Source organism: Perca fluviatilis, chromosome 2, assembly GCF_010015445.1.
Source record: "Perca fluviatilis chromosome 2, GENO_Pfluv_1.0, whole genome shotgun sequence".
NCBI lineage: Eukaryota > Metazoa > Chordata > Actinopteri > Perciformes > Percidae > Perca > Perca fluviatilis.
Window position 1 is genome coordinate 17,423,705 of NC_053113.1, and position 20,671 is coordinate 17,444,375.

A 20,671-nucleotide genomic window follows, 5' to 3' on the forward strand; every position below is an offset into this window, starting at 1 on the left:
TGTAACGTAATATGTATAACTATAGCTGTCAAGTAAATGTAATGTAATAAAAATCACAACATTCCCATGTATGTAGTGGAGTAGAAGGATTAAGTTACATACAATGCAATCTCATCATTAAAGTCCAAGCACTTTAGAACTGTACACTTGAACTGTATGTAACTAAATGTACATAGTTACCTTCCACCTCTGAGTATATAGAATTACAGACTGGACATGTTGTGTGCATATAATGTTTTATGGTTCATTTTCATTTGGAAATGTTTCCTCATCTGACAGTTCTAATCTGAAATCTTTACATCTCTACTCTCTCGTTCATCCAGATAACAGCTCCAGCCTCAACCGCTCCAACATCAACACCTCTGCGCCATCTGATTCTGAGGAGTACCTGGAGATGAATGGCTGGCCCATCTGCAAGGACCAGGATGAGATGCTGAACCTGGCCTTCACTGTGGGCTCCTTCCTGCTGTCTGCCATCACCCTGCCCATGGGCATCGTCATGGACAAATATGGTCCACGGAAGCTACGACTTCTGGGCAGGTAAGGCTTGAGAAGAAAATCTAAATCTACTTTCCACCTGATATGATATAATATCTGTTAGAGGGGTGCCTGGATAGCTCAGTTGGTAGAGCAGGTGCCCATATATAGAGGTTCACTCCTCGATGCAGCGGGCGTGGGTTTGACTCCGTCCTGCGGTCCTTTGCTGCATGTCATTTCCCCTCTATCTCCCCTTTTATTTCTTCAGCTGTCCTGTCAAAAATAAAGGCAAAAAATGGCCCCAAAAAATCTTTAAAAAATAATAATAATATCTGACAGTAATGGTCTGTTTGGTTTATTTATTGCCTTATTCATACCCAATGCTTTGTGTTCCCAGTGCCTGCTTTGCGTTCTCTTGCCTCCTCATCGCCTACGGTGCCAGTGATCCCAACAGTACGTATCTTTACTCATGTCATCTCACATACATCACTTTAACGGCATCATATGTCCGTACTGCCTCACATGCTACTCTCAATCATATTGCTTTTGTAGCAGACCTACATTGTACAGCATATTTACACACAGACACATACAGTGTATTGATGCATTGGTGACACTTTAATCAATCAGACAGGATGTGCGGGTGATACTTTGTGTCAGCAGAGTAACCCCATCTGCCTGTGTCACTAATCTGCTCTTTCTCCTGCAGATCTGTCCATCCTGATCTTCTTTGCTTTGGCGATGAATGGGTTTGGAGGCATGTGCATGACCTTCACTTCACTGACAGTGAGTATGAAAGCTTTACTATGACTACAATAATTATCTGATATAATTAAAGCTGCTTATAATCTATATTGTCTTTCACTGGTCAAACTTATAACCCGAGAATTTTGTAATAGGCAGGGATATATAGGCAGGGATATATAACAGCAACATAAAAAAAAAAAAAAAAACTAATTTAATGGAGTGCTGTGATCAGTAGATTTGCCCAAGGAGGCAAAGTAAATCTTTTTGCCGTTGACCAATGTAAAACCATCTTGACAATGCTGACATTTGAGGGAATGGAGAGTCAGGGTGTAAAAAATAGAGGACACTATCATATTAGTTTTATACAACCCTTCTCTGCCGGAGTACAAACTGCTCCACAAAACATATAAATACTCATTTAATATATTAAAAAATACGTATTTTTCTAATAAAAATATAAATATGAACAAAACTAGAATAGCATAATTTGATATGAGGGGAAATGAAATGAGGAGGAGCAGAGGGGAAGGAAGAGATGTAGAGATTTCAGAAAGAAATAGTGATGAGGAAGAAGAGGAGAGAGAAGACAGAGAGGCAAGAGAGTAGATTAGAGCACCGTGAAGAGACACTGATGAAGAGTGGATGGAACAAGAGGGTTAGTTGATGGAGACAGAGAGATGGGCAGAAAGACAGATGCATCAGAGAGAAGGTAAAGATGGACAAAAGAGGAGCAGACAGATGGCTGAGAAGTTGACAAGGGACTACTGGGAGAAAGGGATGAGCAGTGATGTGTAGACAAGAGAAGAGGGAGTGATGGAGTGGGTAAGGAAAGCCAGTGGTCAGGATGATCTCATCAGTCAGACAAAGTGCTGCATCACAGGAATGGTCATGTGAGCACGAGTCTGCATTAGTGATTTATTATTCACTATTATTCACCTGCTCTGCTGCTCTGGCTGGGAGCCAAAAAAAGACATCTCCTCATTATTATTTCATCCACACAAGGACACGTGTGTGTGTATGTGTGTGTGTGTGTGTATGTGTGTGTGTGTATATGTGTGTTGATTACAGTGCAAATCTACAGATGTGTCATTGTTCTAACAGCACAGTAGAGTGTGTAATGAAAATAACAAAATACATGGAGAGCAGAGGACAGGCTGTCACAGAGGAGACAAACAGGAAGCAGCAACAGGGGCGTGTGTGTGTGTGTGTGTGTGTGTGTGTGTGTGTGTGTGTGTGTGTGTGTGTGTCTCCCCACCTATGCTGCACTGTTTCCTATTCAGGCTTCCTACTGGGACCCTGACTGACACACACACACACACACACACACACACACACACACACACACACACACACGTTGCTAAGCTGGTTTCATCCCACTGTGCCCCCCCGTGTTTAGTCTCAGTCTTGTTTTTTTCTTCTCCAGTTTCAGCTCCTCAGCAAAGTTAGACCTGCTCACAACTGTCAAAACGGTCTTTTGTGCATGCAAGAGATCTGTATCTTACTGTGTGTCAGCACTGTGTGTGTGTGTGTGTGTGTGTGTTGCTTTAGCTGTTGAGCGCCTCTAACGTACAGTAGTATAGAGCTCCCTGCAGGCCTCGACAAATGTTTTGTTTATACTACTGCCTCGGTATGTGTGTGTGTGTGTGTGTGAGTGAATGAGAGAGAGAGAGAGAGAGAGAGAGAGAGAGAGAGAGAGAGAGAGAGAGAGAAAGTAGTAAGCGATGTAGTGTGGATGCATTGCTTCTGCTCTTCCCTCGCCCTGCCCTTTCCTGAAGCTCTGGGTCAGGGGTTGTTAAAGAGGAAAACAACTATTTTAAGAAGCCTGTAACCTTTATTTCTCAGGGGGTAAAAAGCTTTGACACAGCATCTTGGGCATCATGTGTCATTAAAACTCCTCAGGTTAGGATGACCCAGCCAGCCAAAATACCCAGTGTGCGTGTGTGTGTGTGCATGCGTGTGTGTGTGTGTGTGTGCATGTGTGCGTGTCCGTGCGTGCATGCATGCCTGCATTTCTGTCATTTAGTCACTAGAACCACCACCATGCTTTCTTTCTTTGTCTCTGCTCCTTTCTTGCTACCTCTAATGAAATCAAAGTGTACCATTTGGCTCCTTCCCCTCTTTCTCTGTTATTTTTATTTTTTATCTATCTTTGATTTACTTCCTCCTTTTTCCCTGTGGATGCACACTCAGCACTCAGTGTCCCAGCAATGGAAAACAGGGAGTGAAGCTGTGGAGGAGGAGAGGGTGGGGTGATTTATTCCCTCTCTGCTCTTCATTCCATTCCTTTCCATTCTGTGCCTGTAAACAGCTTCATGTTAGAGAGAATCTCTCCTCTTTCTTGCTAAATGTTCCTAATACACCGCCTCTATGTACATGTACATATTTCCACACCCATAGGCAGACATGAAGCTCCTCCTCTTGTTCCTCGTCTCATTCGTGGCACGTGTTGGAGGCCCCCCTGCTTCCTGGGTTTGGTTTCCCAGTCTGAAGCTCTGCTTGCTGCCATAATCTACATTCTATCTGTAATATTTCTTCGGTTCCCAATCCATTTTTTTTTGGTCACCTCTTAAAGGCTCACTAAACGTCTGACGGATTCCCTGCTTGAAAACAACAAATTGTCCATAGATGTGGTTTTTAGTTGAGAAATCTAAATGTCCTGCACATTTTCTTCCCGAATGACTGAAATGTCTAGGTAGGGCTGAAGGAGAAACAAGGAGTGATTTGTTGTTAAGTAGAACATTTATTTTTGTGTTCTATTCCACACAAAGTGTTTCATTCCACATCACTCTGTGGACTGTTTTTACCATGCTGGAGATGGCAGGGTGAGATAGAGGAATAACAGTATATACTGTATGCTCTGTTTACTCCATTTGACCACATGAAATGAAGGGATGGGAGATGTGAGGGGAAATAAGATGAATGAATGCCAAAGGTCAAACTTGTAATTTGAGATCCGAGCCTGCCAGACAAAAACATCAGTCGCTGATATCAGGCCCGTGTGGATTTGTGTAGTGGTGGGAGGTGATTACTGGAGCTAGATTTTGAGGATTTTTGTGCAGCTAGAATGACTGTAAATCCTTAACAGACACAGAGGGGTCTTAACACTCGTTCAGAGACCTCTCAACCCTCCCAAAAACTTGTTTCTAGTGAAAATGCTCATGTGCTTTTATTCATTGTTTGGCATTAAGGTCAGTCCAAAATATATCAGATTTGAAATGACTGGACTCCTAATAGGAGGGAGCAAAAGATGACGTCAGGTTGATGAAGGTATGCAGTCTGGTTTTCGTCAGCTGGTGTTTGCTAATCTTAGGGCCCACTTGGCTGCTCTTTATGATGGATTGAGTACTATCCTGTGCGTCAGGACAGGACCGGTCAGAGCTAGTTCTTAGTCATCCGGCAGAAGGCAGCTGTAGTTTCCACTTGCTGCAGCAAACCCTCTTCCTTCTTTCATTTCTCTGTTTTTTCCTCTCAAATGCCTCTGTCCAGTTTCCTCTTTCTTTCCCCCTCATCATGTTTTCTCACTCCCTAGGCCTCTTTGTCACCTCACACTTTGCATTCTCCATTTCCATTTTCAACACTCAGCACACACTCCTATCAAGAGTGACTTACAAAATACATGCAAAAGTGCAGGATGGCCAAAAAAAGTTTGCAGTCGCAAACTTTTTGAATGAGCAGTCGCAGGGGGATTTTCTTTTTACCAAGCAAGAAGCAATCTAAATTGGTTCAAGAGAAGTCAGGTTCAGGTTCATTCACAAACAAGTACAACATGAGAGGGTTAGGGTCCTTATATGATTCCAGACTAATCTTACCCCCACGTGGAATACATTTACATATTATTACAATTAGATCAAGTGCCTAATGAAGAGATATGGGTTAAATGAGACAGACCAAGACTATAGAAAAGATATCAATCTAGCCTGAAGCTCTGTGCAGCATTCATTTGACAAGGTGAAATAACAGCTGAACAGGTTTCAACTTGATGGTTTTAACCTCCTTCACTGCATTGCTGTTCTCTGTACAGCCTGTTCAAAATCGGTTCCAGGACATTGTGGAAGTTTCCCAAAAGCTGTTGGAGTGTAAATATCTCAAGATTAGCCAAAAAGGAAACTTATGTTAAATTCATCTACAAAACCCATTTTTCTTGTTTTGTTCACTTAACAGTTCAGTTCAAGTTTGATTCATAACAAACTGTGCTTGTATTAAATACTGCGTTATCTGAATACTGTTCAAACAAAACCCTGACATGCATAGATCCACTTATTGATGAACGCCCGCATCCCCCTAAAATAAAGCACTGTCTAACCGAACCCTGGCTGCCACCGAACCCTGATCTCTTATCTCCAGGTGACTGCTCTGATGCTGAAAATAGACCTTTAGTGGCTGTCCAAACACTGAGCCCATCTGTGTGTGTACCCTGCTACTCTCTGCATGGATACACTGTGACCACAGAGCTAACAAAAGAGCGATTCAGCGAAGAAGCAATAACAAAATAGATGGTGGGTGTTGTTATTTTAAAGAGGTATCTGCTCTCAGTCGTTCCCCTGGAGATAAACGTACTGACTCTTGTCATGTAAACGAGATTAGGGGACAAGTTAAGTAGTTAGGAGATCAGTAAAGCCTGGGTTTAATAAGGTGGAAAAGGGTGAGTGGATGAGGTGAAATTTCCAGAACAAACACTGGGATGCCTCTGATTAAAGCTTTAGTGCGTAACTTTTTTATATTAATGAACGTCCGTTACATTCAAGCCATTGCCAAATGAGTTGATACAACGCTAATTAAGACTATCAGCTCACACAGCTCTTCTCAGTATGTTCAGAAACTGGTGTGGTCTGGCGACTTTTCGCGCACAAAAATTGAGTGAAGATAATTACCTCTTCTGAAGAGTCCATGTTTTTTCAAATTTCAACTTGTCTCATAATTTGGTTTATGAACAAATACCTGAAAAACTAATGACATTCCCATCAGCCTCAGCTGTACTTTGTGTTAGTGCTAAATATGTATTAGCATGCTAACATGCTAAGCTAAGATGGTTTTAACCTCATCATATAGTAACATCAGCATGTTAGCATTGTCATTATGAGCATGATAGCAAGCAACGCTGTGCAGTACAACCTCACAGAGCATGGCTGTAGACACTTCCTCTTGTTTAATCAACTTACAACAATGCATTTGTAGAATGAGCATGATTCCTACCCAGAACGTGACGGAAAATGTATTTTCTATTATATAAAGCTGGCACAAAAGATCACCTATAGGGTAAATGTGTGTGTCTGTCTGTTATCTTGTGACCGTTTACAGTTATTTCGCAGTCAGTTGCTTGTTGAGTGTATGTTAGCGCCTGAAGTCACCGCAGATTGTTTCTCTTTGAGTGTTTAACAGTAACAAACCCACCTGTCTGCTTGACTGATGTGTTATTGTCTCCCGCTACAAAAACACTGTTATCTGCTCCTCGTCAAGCCTGACAGCTGCTCCTCCCATCAACACACTCACTCTAATGTTATCCTCACGCTGCTTTATCCAATAATCCCCACTTTTTCTTTCATGATTAGTAGACTTAAACTAAACTGGTTTGTGACATGTTTTGGGGAAACAGTGGTTTCACCTAACTGTGACTCAGACCCAGTAACCCAGAGAAACTCCTGCTGTGACGTAATCACTTTATGAGGCCAACGCTCAGCATCACAAGACCTAAATGTGGTTTTTACTCTGGTTTGGGCATGCTGCTCTCCCACTGACCTGTACGCTTACAGAAATGATCCCCAGTGGCAACAGTGTAGCTTCCAAATTAACCTGTCCCCAGCGTGAATAAACAAGCCTGAGTGTATTAGTGGGAGAAACACCAAGGAGGTGAATGACAGAGAAGATAGGGACTGACTCACCCACATTATTATTCTTTTGTACCTGATATCTAGGATCTTAATAGGGAAATTGTTTATTTGAACTAGTGATTTAAGGACTGTAATGAAGATTATTTGGGTGGTGAGTTGGGCTGAACCTTATGTTTCACTTTATTAAAAAGCAAAGCCAAGGTTATTAATGATTTTGTTGAACCCTCGTTTTGACTTTGTAAAAACTGCAAGTTGAATTCAAGTGTCACTTGAGTCAGCGTTGGTTGGTGCTGAAGACTTCATGTTTGAAAATGAAAGAAATCTGTAGGTGTGGAGTGAGAAAGAAGTGAGCTTACTGTAGTCTGTAAAGAGTGCCCTCTGTCATGGCTGGGTTGGCTCAGTGGTAGAGCAGGTGCACATATACTGAGAGATTTATGCCTCGATGCAGAGGTCAAGGGTTCAAATCTGACCTGACAATTTCCTGCATGTCTTCCCCCTTTCTCTCCCCTTTCTCACCTAGCTGTCCTGTCAAAAATTAAAAAAGCCCCCCCCCCCCAAAAAAAAAATAGTGACCTCACCTCTGCTTAATGCTAGCAGCTCGAGGTTACATTAGCTGCTACTAACAAAACACCCCCGAATTGCACCCAAGTTGCATTGTGGGTAATAGTTGGCAGCTGCCAGATTTTGACAAGGAAGAAGAATGTGTGAAATCATAAAGACAATATATTTTCAATAGTTTTCTTTTTGATGAAACTATTAATTTAACTATTAACTACTTTACAGATGAAGGCTGATAATAATAATTTTCATACAGTCCCTTAATCGAACCAAATTATTTTCAAAATGTTCGCTATTAATAGAGCTCTTGCAAAAGACTGGACATTAAAAATGACCCATCGTCACAGGCTAGAGGAGGAGGAAGTGATAGAGCGAGTGTGGGGAAATCTGAACCTGTTGACTCTGCATAGCTATCAAGAATTGATGCGTCATGACCACATCAAGTCTGATGAGCTAGAAACAAGCTGAGCTGGTCATTTGTGTGTCCTCTCCGCTACACGAACTGGGCCACAGCTCAGTTAGTCAGACTCCTCCTGTAAAGTGTCATAACTGGATTCTTCCAGTTGAGCGCTGCTACAGGGAAACATGAGTCGGGGGGATTCAGGGCCCTTGTTTTTTTGGATATCATGGCAGGGACGTAGCCATTTTTGTAGCTCACCTTTAGTCCAATTAATCCAGGGAGTGAGGACTGTGTGAGGTGAGAGGGTTCAAGCAGCTGCCTAACAAGCTGCACCCCTGTGGTAAGCGCAGCGGCCGTACAGACGGCTGGACGGACAGATGAGGACAATGGGAGAGGGAGGGGAATGCTTGGCTATTTACGATCAAACGAGAAAAATGTGTCACCCAAATTGTTTTACTCCCTGCCCCCACTCTTTCACCAGTGACCCAGTTCATTCACTGCTGTTGACTTGGAGTTTGATTTCCTCTCCTCCGTGTTAAACTATATATTCTCCAGATGCCATAATTTAAACATGACACATGATTAAACATGACTGATAGAGACAGTAAATATCATATCTAGCCACATGTTGCTCTCATGCTCTCTGTTGTCCATTATTTGCTTTGTTTCTTACTTCTTGAAGAATTCTGTTTACTGAAGTTGAAGGTTGAGCGTCATGCAAGACTCTCTGGTATTTCTGTCTCTGCTCCACTTCAAGTGCTAGGACAAAAACAGCCTGCAGCAGACAGTACAGGGTGTACTATACTTTGTGTTGGCAAGCCTATCAATAGTCAATACTGTGTCGAGCACTGGGCTGACGTGTTTGCCTGGATGTGTGCAATATGCTACATTTTTTAACACTTAGTGATCTTGTGGGTTTTGGTGAATTATAGGTAAAGAAAAAATGTCAACGAAGATAAATGTGCAAGCTAACAGCATAACAAGTCGCATAAATAGAGAAAAACAATTCTCAAAGTCTGCAATCAAACTCAGTAATGTCTGTTACAGGAATATCTAACTAACTTACATTAGCCACCATAATCTAACTGGTCATAGCAGACCAAATAAGGCAGTAGCAGCAAAACCCCTGAGTGTACCCTGAGGTGCATTTATTGCTTATGAATTCAACTTTTAATTTGTAGGATAATCAAAGTGCAATGTCCTCACATACTCCCACTTTAAGTCACTAGGATATGTTGTGTTTTTTAAATAAACCTCCAAGTTCCACTGAAGTGATACACAGAAAGCTTTTTCCTCTACTTCCACAATGAAATTCGAGACCATTCTGTGCTTCTGCAGGTTATGTTAGCGATTGATTTTTCTCCATTAAGCCCCAGGCTAATAGAGTTTTACAGTGATGTAAATGGTATTCAGATATAGCGGTCAGACATCAAGATCGAGATTTTCCTCTGTGTTTTGAATTAATCTTTACACATCACTTGTTTATGTGTGTTTATATGAACCATTATTTTTTAATTTTAGTACCCTAATCTGTTCTTTCTGCTCTCTCCATAGCTTCCCAACATGTTTGGAGACCTGAGGTCAACCTTCATTTCTCTGATGATTGGATCCTACGCCTCCTCTGCTGTCACTTTTCCCGGCATCAAGGTTTGTGACATTTGATTTGTGCCGTCAATGACATCACTCGATTCTTGATTTACCCAAAAATATTCATACATTTGTCCTCATCCATCATGTAAGGATTCCTCCTGAAAGGCGATGCACTAACATGAGAAAGAATGACACTGCTACCACAGAATGGGATGTTGATTCTGATGTGTCTGTTTGGGTGCCGTCTGCCTGCCTGTAGGTGATCTATGATCTGGGTGCAACCTTCATCATCATCCTGCTGGTGTGGGCCGCCTGCGCTTGCCTCGTCTTCTTCAACTGCTTCGTCAACTGGCCTCTGGAGCCCTTCCCCGGCCCAGAGGACATGGACTACACGTAAGACAAATAGAAGCTCTTTTTTTGTTGCTTCCTTCTCCGACATTTTTGTCGCTTTATTAGATGCTTTTGAATCTTTTTAAAAAAAACGTTTTTGTCACTTTATTCAACTTTTTTAATTCATGGTCAAAAAAGCAGAAATTATGAATTATTGTGACTAATAGTTAAGATCAAAGGATGTTGAGTGTATTACAGACTGGTTTATGTCAAAGTTTAGTCAGGATACTGTTTTGAATCCATTTAAACATTTTTTTCAAATGCTATAAAATTGAATAAAACACCCACAATTCAAAATTCTATGAAAGTAGTCATTGATTTTACCTGCAAGATGGAACGTACACCCACGCATCCATGTTATGTTCAGGCAATTTGGTTGAAAGAAACTCATATTTCTGATATAAATAAACTTTGAAAATGGGTCAAATTTCACACAAGGACAACACAAGGGTTAAATGGCCACTGTAATGCTACCAGCTGTCCTCAAGTCATACCTGCTGTAAAGGGATTCTGACCCAGACAGACTGCATTCTCCACAGAGATCACTGCATTACACACATGCACAAGATGTAGAGACATACATGCTCACACACTCACCCACAGTAAATCCCAGTGTAATGCAGCAGAGGCCAAGTAAACCCTAAAGACAGGAAAGACCCTAAAACCAGGTGATCTGTCGGCTTTGCTCTCAATCACCTGGATCCTTTGTTTCCTCCCGTCTTTTCCCTTTTCCTCCCTTTTTGTCCTTGTTTCTTGCTTTCCTCCTAATCATCTTCTTTTCACTTGACAGTTTGACAGTTGCTGTGCATTTTGTGCTAACAATCACCGTTCACCTTCTCTTCTCTTTCCACCAATCCTTCAGGGTGAAGATCAAGTTCAGCTGGCTGGGCTTTGACCACAAGATCACAGGGAAGCAGTTTTATCGGCAGGTGACCACAGTGGGGCGCCGTCTCAGTGTCGGCAACTCCATGAAGCAGCAGCACCAGCCGGCCAAAGACCTGGCCTCACAGGAGGCCAACAAGCTGTGCCTGTCCACTGTTGACCTGGACGTGAAGTGCAAAGCCAAGGAAGAGAGTAAGTCTGAGCTTGTTAGGAATCTATAGTAATAAATAAATGTAATGAAATATTATTATTATTATTGTTATTAGGTGGAAGTGAAAAAAGTGGAAACCAAATGGGGAAACAGAGCTTTTCAAAACAAGTGTGCTCAAATGATCCAGTCTTAAGCAAAGGCAGTCCCACTATTTGTTGTGTCCCCTTTGCCAACTTATGAATATTCATCCGAGCATCTCAGGAGCCAGTTTGCATTGTGAATGAACCGGGCAGGAGAGCTGCTCTGTGTGCCAGATGTCTGAAACCTCCATAATGGACAAAGGCTATCCAGACAGCAGTCCTGAGGAGTGATAGTGATACCAGCACTTTATAATATTCTCCATTGAGAACTAAGTTATTATAGCTGTTATTTTTTTAAGATTACCAGTGTCACAATTAGAACTTATCAATATGGTTAACAGAATGTAATATTATTTTTTCAATAACTGACTCATATACATTCAAATAATACAATTAATGTATATATATATATATATATATATATATATATATATATATATATATATAACTTCCAGAAACTAATTTTGTTAGTATTTAATTACACGTTGCTAAGAATGACTCATTTCGACAGCAGAGTTGTGATTACATGATAGAATACAATATACTTCATATTAGCAGCATCGCCTCTCAGCTCTGAAAAACATTAAACCTCAGGGCCTGACCTACATCTGTACAAAACAATAAGGCACAAACACCCCTTACATTGAATGCCCCTTTACCTCTGCCCTACATCCACGCTAAGCTAACCTCTGTTACCCCTACACCTCCAGTCCTCCTTTGGCCCCTTCTGGCTCTTCTACACCAGAGTCAGGGACTCCCAGTGGGGGGGTCTGGTCGCTCCCCTCTGGGTCTCTTTGATAGCAAATGGACCGTAAAATTGGTTCGGACCCCATTCTTAGAAAAGCCGCTCAGCAGTGTGTGGCACGCTGGCAGAGATCCCTAGAGAAGCATTGTTTTGGTTTGAAGGCCAAGCATCCTCCGCATATGGTTGGTTTCATAACAGCTGGACATGTTCTGACTGTCAGGAGCTTTAAGGAGGCCCATATTACACACTCACACAAAAACATGTTTGCCCTCTCATTCCTCTCTAATTTAATGGCAACTGGAGAATATTTACTTATTAGGCATGGTTTCTTTTCCTCCAGTCTCATGAGAGCTGAAAGGCTTGATTTGAAATTTAACACATCAACATCTGAATAGATTTTGTTTTAACTCTATCATCAGTAACAAATACAAATCATGTAGCTGTACTGAAACACCCAGCAGGGCCACAGTGTACTAGTTTAGTATGTAAACCACATTTTGAGCCAGCACAGAAGTCTTTTTTTTCTAACTAATTGCTTAGATTTCAAAATAAAAGACATACTGTATAGTTTTTGTCTCTGGAATCTTAGCTACCTTAGGTCCTTTTTATTAGTCTTGGACCTAATGGTTTTTGGACTGTTTTCATGGCATTATGGCTACTAGTGTCTTGATCAATGCAGAAGTATCAAACTATGCCACACTGAACTATTGACTTTTCCTGCCACCACCAGTTAATATTTGTAGATTTGAGTTAAATGTCTCAACAACTATTGGATGGCTTGCCATGAAATTTGGTACAGACATTCATGCCCCTCTCAGAACGAATTGTAATAACTAGCATAAGTGCAGCCTCACATTGTCAATGGCATGGCAGTTAACTCTTATATTCTACTTTGATCAGAGACAGAAAAGTTGTTAATGGGAAAAAATGCAATGTGTGTGTAAAAGTTACTGAACAATTATATCACAACTTTGATTAATGATCAACTTATTTTAGAACCTACCTATTTTTTAAGACTGTATTACTGTGGCACCCAAAGACCAGTGGGAATATTTAGATGGCAACCTCTTCCCTCCACCTTCCCTCCACCTTAATAAAGCATATTAGTTTTCCATCATATGTTACTGCTTTTGTGGAGACTTAAAAGAGACCATGTACGTAGGTGCTGTGTGTTGCTGTGACTGGCAGAAATGATCTGGCTCTATGGATGGTTATGTCAGTCTGTCGGTCGGTCCAGCATTTTGGTCCAGACTGATATTATCTCAACAACTGTTGGATGGATTGCCTCGCTTCTTTTATACAGACATTCATGATGCCCAGAGGATACATCCCATGACTTAGGTGATCCTCTGACTTTTCCTCTAGCACCACCATGAGGTTGACATTTGTCTTTTTGAGTTAAATGTCAACAACTTTTGGATGGGTTGCCATAAAACTATATAGAACAAAAATTGTAAGTTGTCATGTTGCTGTGTTCAGGGAAGAATCTCTGTCCCATGAAATGTGAACAAAACTGGCGTAACCAATTTCTGGTATTCGCTTAGAAACCACGTGTATAAGCCAACTGATTTTATCTAACCCTGCCTGCAATGACCTCTTTCCTTTTTATTTCTGCTGCAGCTCAGTCCTTCATGAAGAGTATCCTCAGTCCTATCTTCATGCTGAGCCTCATCACCATGTGTGTGACCCAGCTGCGCCTCATCTTCTACATGGGAGCCATGAACACCATCCTGGAGTCCCTGACAGAGGGAGACCTCAGCACAGGTGTGTGTTGTTTCTAGCACATAGTAGATTAAACTGTATGCGAACACACACATGGTGTTACGTGAATATCTTTAATATCTGACCACAGTGTTGCAGTGGATGTTTTTTGATCTCTGACACCTAACAATCTCTCAAGCTGCTTTCCGCTCAGCTAAACCGCCTTGTTGCTTGTTTTTTTTTTTTTTTTTTTTTTTTTTTTTTTTTTTTTTTTTTTTTTTTTTTTTCTTTGCTTTTTTTTTGTTTTTTTTCTCTTCAAAATACCACCCTGTTACAAACCCCCCCGCCCCCTCCCCCAACACAAAAACCCCCCCCCTCTTCAGCTGTTCTCCTCAGCCATCTGTCCACTTTGTGTTTGCTTGTTTCTATGTGCATCACCCTCTAAACGTCTTCATACGTTTCATTTTCATGTTCAGAACTTCAAAATATAGCATAAAAACATAACAATAACTCTGTCTGTATCTCTGTCGTCTGTCTCTCAGTGAGTGTTTACACGTCCATCTTTGGCGTGCTCCAGCTTTTGTGTCTGGTCACCTCTCCTGTGATTGGCCAAGTCATGGACTGGAGGCTCAAGGACTGCGAGGAGGATAATGACAAGAGTGCCAAGAGGTGAGGATTCACACATAAACACGCACAGAAGAAAAGAAAAGAAGAAGAAAAAGCACAAGCTTAAAAAGGTAATAAAAAAAGCTTGACATTCTTTTTTACTCTATTCTGTTCTATTAGGGAGCCTGGTCAGCCCCGTCGCACCGACAAACAGATACAGAAGATCATCAACGCCACCAGAGCCTTTATCTTCACTAACCTACTCCTGGTTTGCTTTGGAGTCACCTGCATCATCCCTAACCTGCCACTTCAGGTACACAAACACACAGGATGAGAGAACTATCTTATTTCTTTGAAGCTCTTCGGCGATGCACATTTCTCAGCATGTGCTGCTAGTCTAATGCTGCAGAGAGAGACAAAGACTGGGAGATGTACACAATGTTCAAACAGGAGAGAGTCACATGGCAATGCAGCTCCTGATATCACTAAGTACTTTAGTGACACCTACTGGACAACTGAGTCTTTACGTGTTATTCACTCATCCTGAATCTCATTTATCAAAGATGAAAGCCATTTCTCAGTGAGGACAGGCCAGCTGTGAACTGGTACTTAATGAAAAATTGATCTTTTTTTTTCTCTCTTCATTTCTCTCCTCCTCCTTAGATTCTGTCCTTTATCCTGCACACTATTGTCAGAGGCTTCATCCACTCTGCAGTCGGGGGCCTCTATGCAGCTGTGTAAGTGTCAACATGTTCAAAACATAATGGCATAACAGCACACACAATGATACTGCAAGATACTGATATAGAATTGTAGATTTACTACATACATAACATAACAAAGTATGCATAGACACAAACATTACACCCATATATAATTGTTCATCTCATTCCAAAGCCATGGCCATTCAGCTGCTGCTATAACTATAACTTTTAATGTAGGATTACCTATGTGTGTGTGTGTAGTTTTAATTTGATTGGCTTCAGTTTGAATAGAACCCACAGAGTTGATATTTAAAACTCAAATTCAGGTTAGTCATGGGCCTGTTTAAATGTACCCTCTGATACATGTTGTTTGTCCCTTGCAGGTACCCATCCTCCCAGTTTGGCAGCCTGACAGGCATGCAGTCTCTGATCAGCGCTCTGTTCGCCCTGCTCCAACAGCCTCTCTTCATGGCCATGGTGGGACCCCTGGATGGAGACCCTCTATGGGTGAGTGATACAAATATATTGACATTAGCATAAATGAGTAAAGAAGCGAGTACTGTGGGAAATATTTAGACCTTTAAACATTTGAACTGTGATTTTCTACTGAAAGGCCCATATCATTATGTTGGTCTAACTCTAATGTTGTCTTCAGGTAAACGTGGGACTGTTGGTGGTTAGCATGCTGGGATTTTGCCTTCCTCTCTACCTGCTGTGCCACAGCCGCCACCTGCAGCGCCTCAGAGACGAGCGCAATGACGATCCCAAGATCTACGCCAAGATTAACGACGACAGCAAGCCCGAGGCTTTTGTCTAGACCGTGAGGAAGAACAGAGTCAAAGATGATGCTTTAAAAACTGAAGAGGATGAGCTACACAAAAAATGAGGAGGACGGGGAGAAGAAGAGAGGGGAATGGGGGGAGAGTGGGAGGAGGTCACTTGCCTGTGTGACACTTCTCTCAGTTCGTCAGACAGCTCACAAATTAAACACACTTTCACTCACCATTTCACTGCCAATCTTATTTGGTCAATATGACTACACACCACTGTGGCACACAGTCTCACCCTCTCTGATGCTATACACTGTTAGAAACCTGACACACACACACACACACACACACACACACACACACACACACACACACACACACACACACACACACACACACACACACACACACACACACACAGTTCAAGCTCCACGGAGAGCGCCCACTCACTCGACTGCATCTCTGAACTGAGGAGAAAATAGACTGATGGCAGACTTTTTATATCTCCCCAAATGACTCCTCTACACATCTTTTCTTCACTCTTATCATTTTCATTTCTCGCTGTTACATCTGTCAGTGACGGTCGACTGGTTCAGCCTCTCCAGTCCAACTTTACAAAAAACAACAATAGAAGAAGAAGATGCCAGCCAATGGAAAGCCACAGCGAGGACATTTCTAAGGCGTCAATGTAAGCATTGTGCTTTTAAAGCCACCTAACAGTAACTGTCTGTGGCGTTGTAAACATGTACAGCAGTAACCATGATGACCTTTGCTTTTTGATTGGTTCAGGTTTGTCTGAGGTGCTGTTCACCCAGGAAACTGTCATCTCTCTCAGACAGCACAAGCCAGTGTTTAATGGGGCTGCTTGGTGTCTGTCTTAGTTTTGCAGACTTAAATGTCTTTTGGGAGACAAATAAACACCAAACACACACACACACACACACACACACACACACACACACACACACACACACACACACACACACACAAGTGGCACCCTTGGTCATGGCATCTCTGCTTCCTCTTGTGCTCCAGGGCATTACGGAATAACAATCCACAGACAGCAGTATTGGTAGCAGTTCAGATTGAAACACACAGTATCATGACTTTTTAATCAGATAAGTTAGTCACGAAATCACAGCAGCATCTCTGCGTGTGTGTTACATAATGCAGTGTGAAAAGAAAATGGTTTCTGGGGTCAGATAAACTACACTGCATGATGCCAGAGACAGGGCTGGTCCTATATTACTGTTTCACTCAGTTACTAATGCAGGAAGACTGGCTCAACCTGCCATGTTTGTCCGTGTGTTGTTTTTTTTTGCTCATGAATTCCTTTTGTGTGTTGAAAATGAAATATGTAACCTTTTTTTTGTTCCTCAAATGTATTTACTTGCAATATGATCGCCGATGCATTGTTACTGTAAATCTTTGCTCCCTATACGTGATCTGACGATGTGGAGGAGAAGTGTGTTTTTTAAAGGCTGGAGTGACGTAGAGATGGTGCGACATAGAGATGGAGCGACGTAGAGATGGAGCTCTGCGTTATTCCACTTCGCTGCACACATGAATTTGGAGTCTCGATTCATTGTAGCAATAAGTGCTTCTGTGAGGTGCTGGGCATCATGTACACACACAATTACACACAGACAGGCAAACGTGTACATTTTAATAACTGTATTTCTAAATCAAAATGGTGCTAGTTGAAACACAATTTTTTTTTTGCATTTTGCTTTAAGGGGCAGTTGAGGTCATTGTTACCACAAAGGCAACACATTGACATCAAATTACTGACAAGAGCTGTTTCTTTATTCAATGGCAAAGAGGATTCCAAAGAATCAATCAGGTTACCGTTTCAAATAACTACTTTGCTCTTGGCTTCTTATCGGTTTTCTGGTAATTCTGCACCGTAACACAAAGTGCAACCACAGCAGCAGCTTTGGGAAACTTGAACTCACCTCTTACAGACATAAAGGTAGATTTGCTTGAAGGTATCAGGCTGTTAAAGACACACTTCTCCAGCCCCTGAGAAAAGTGGTGTGTGATGAGACTCAACACAGACAATAAAAGAGTCTTTGTCTTTGAAAGGAAAAGAGTTGATATGATACAGGGAGATAATAATTTCTGTTTGATTCAGCATGCTGTCTTCAGATGCCATACAGAGAAGCTCCTCAGATATTTCCTGCCTGGCAGTAACTCACAGAGGCACTTCCAAAGACAGCCATGACCCTCAGAGTGCCTCCTTATATGTGTTTGAAAATGGGAGGAGTGGATCCAGGCAGGATGTGGCGCACCCAATCCCTCTTTTCCTCCATCTATCCATCCATCTATTGCTTTCATCCATCCATCCCTCCCTCTGCAAGCACGCCTTGAAATGTTTACTGATGACAGGTTACAGAGCTGAGAGACAAGCCTCTGCTGCAATCAGATGCTCGCAATGAATGATTATAAGTGAGAAACGAATGGCACATGATGCACTTTAGACCCCTAGAAACGGACCTCAGTCATGTATTTCTGAACGGCTTGCCAACACTGTATTGTACACGCAATGCATGGCTGCTTACTAGTGGAAGAATGTATACTCAGAGCTTCAGATGTAGATTTTTTAATACAGAACATGGGAACGGAAAGATGCTGTTATTTTTTTATATTCACAGACTTAAAAATAAAACCCTGTTCATTATATCGCCTTTATGTAGACAGACAGTGTGGCAGAGTCTTGTCTCTCACTTCAGGAACTTTCATAAGCGTGGTTCAGATATATTCATCCTTACTAAACTGCATGAGATTGAGCAAAGAGAATTGTACGTAATAAAATTGGCAGTGGTTATTTAAACGTGTTTAGTTAGATGACAAATGTGAAAAAAGCTTTTGTAAAGTGAAAAAAAATGTTTTGTATAGAAAACTAAATTCCCATTTGTACGTTTCTATGCATGTCAAATTAAGCGTCCCAAAATGTTTAAATTGTTGTATTTCCAAAGTGCAAAACAACAGATCTCAAGCTATCCATCCATTTTCCACCACTGGGTTGTGGTGGCAGGCTCAGGCTTTCTAAGATAAGCCAGACATCCTTCTCTGAATTTTTTCATTTGTCAATCTTTATTTGTACGTTGTAGATACAAACCCGCACAGAGACACTGATTGTTTTTGCACTATTATTCCTTTAAAAAGTGGAAAGAAATTCTCATATACTCAACAGTTGTTTTGAGTTCCGGTTTTGTACTTGAAAGATACAACAATGTGACTTTGTGCATAGAAATGTGAAATTAATTTGCAATTTTTGTTTTCACAGAACCTTGTTCACATTTGCCATTCTTATAAAACACTTGTAAATAATTTAACTCCACAGTGTATCTGGTGGCGTGCTGGTGTGTCCTGTAACTAATACTCCTGTGACTTGACATGCTGTTAAGACTAGAGACGACAGACAGGTACATATATACTCTGATGCAGTACTTTGCTCCAGCACTATGAATGTGGGTGATGATGGACATTGATTTTTCATTCATTCAGCACTTTTCTTCACTGCCGTACCTTAAACAACTCACCCTGTCATCAATGCCATCACCTTCCCCTGTCTAACCCCAGCCTCCTAGGATAGGAATTCTGCAGTAGTTTAGTGATCGATGTTTTGAATTATTGTGTATTCTCTGAAGATGAATCCTAGCGTCAACTTGTGCTTGCGGGTGTTTTTATGGTTGTGTGTGATGATAGTGAAATGAGGATTTCAGCTGGAACACAGACACCTTGTTTCCCTCCCCTGGCATGTACCTTTTATATTGTTTCTAGCTACCATTCGCCAGTTTAGTTTATCTTTTTATTAAGCTTTTTTTCTCTGATGTTTACGAGAATGTGTATTTTCATGGACTTATATTGTATATTTGGTTTTCTTTTGTCTTGTACCAACAGTATAGCCATTATCATTGACATTTTCAAGTCATGTTTCAACTGAAAGAAAAAAAAGATATCAATCAATATATGACACAAAATAAATACAATCGTTTGTATGGAGGTGTCTCTTATTTCAAATGATCACTGTGCACACTTCTGTGATCTTGTAGAGGTAGGACAATACTTCTTCAGAGCAGCAGGGGTCAGACTCTTACTGTAATGCTGATAGGCATGGTATGTGGGGTCAAATCAAGTAGAAGCAGTGTTTTAATAGAAGAGGAACATCATTAATGTATTTAAACTGTCTGAGTTGTCTCATAAACAGGTTAAACCGGAGTTGACGGTTTCTCCCTTTACCGGTTTCACACACACACACACACACACACACACACACACACACACACACACACACACACACACACACACACACACACACACACACACACAGTTGGCTACTCCACCCTTTGAGAAGATAAGGGGATGGACACTATCCTTATGCACCAGCTGATGCTCACTGAGCTGTGATCATTATTTCACTGGTAAATAAAAGTGTGGGAAACCTTGTAATCTCCATCAGTTTCATGCGACACAAAGATCTTTATTGTGTCATGTCAGCCTGTTACAATTGTGGTAAAGTCCACTCTCAAATAAAAAGGCATATGATTCTATCTCTTTCTGCTTTACACCACACCAGGGACATGTCAATGTTGAGGCTACTGGTGCTTAAAGTCGAACTACCAACTTGTATTATTTCTGTAGTTACACCAAGGGGAATTAATATTATGAATGTTGTTTAGTTGCAGAAGCAGCAATAATAGCTGTATTAGTAGTATAGGCTACAACAGCAAACCTATGGCCTTAATTAAAAGAAGTTGTACAGTAGCTTGTAGGGGGTATTGGCATACACATAAAGTCATAATCCCAACATAAAGTTCACATTGGCAAGACTTAATAATGGTAAAGTTTCTTTTTTTTTTTTTTTGTTCCTTTCCTTTCCTCCACACGCTTAGAAAAAACCGGAGTAAAAAGAGTTACAGCGGTGAATAATCACCTCTCTTTCAGTTTTATTATCTTTGCCGCCCTTTTTTTTTTTG

General features: G+C 41.3%; 1 protein-coding gene across 1 annotated transcript in view; it reads left to right on the forward strand.

Annotated features, from left to right (window-relative positions):
- The window catches only part of LOC120573621 (large neutral amino acids transporter small subunit 4-like), a 29,977-nt gene extending 10,284 nt beyond the window's left edge, over positions 1-19,693 (forward strand). Inside the window, exons 3-14 of the mRNA XM_039823458.1 lie at positions 324-540; positions 875-930; positions 1,187-1,263; positions 9,565-9,657; positions 9,860-9,993; positions 10,853-11,064; positions 13,529-13,672; positions 14,152-14,278; positions 14,396-14,528; positions 14,879-14,952; positions 15,303-15,426; positions 15,575-19,693. Coding sequence (XP_039679392.1) covers positions 324-540; positions 875-930; positions 1,187-1,263; positions 9,565-9,657; positions 9,860-9,993; positions 10,853-11,064; positions 13,529-13,672; positions 14,152-14,278; positions 14,396-14,528; positions 14,879-14,952; positions 15,303-15,426; positions 15,575-15,736 — 1,553 coding nt within the window. The 3' untranslated portion in view covers positions 15,737-19,693. The remainder of the gene's footprint in view (positions 1-323; positions 541-874; positions 931-1,186; positions 1,264-9,564; positions 9,658-9,859; positions 9,994-10,852; positions 11,065-13,528; positions 13,673-14,151; positions 14,279-14,395; positions 14,529-14,878; positions 14,953-15,302; positions 15,427-15,574) is intronic.
- Positions 19,694-20,671: the final 978 nt, after the last annotated feature.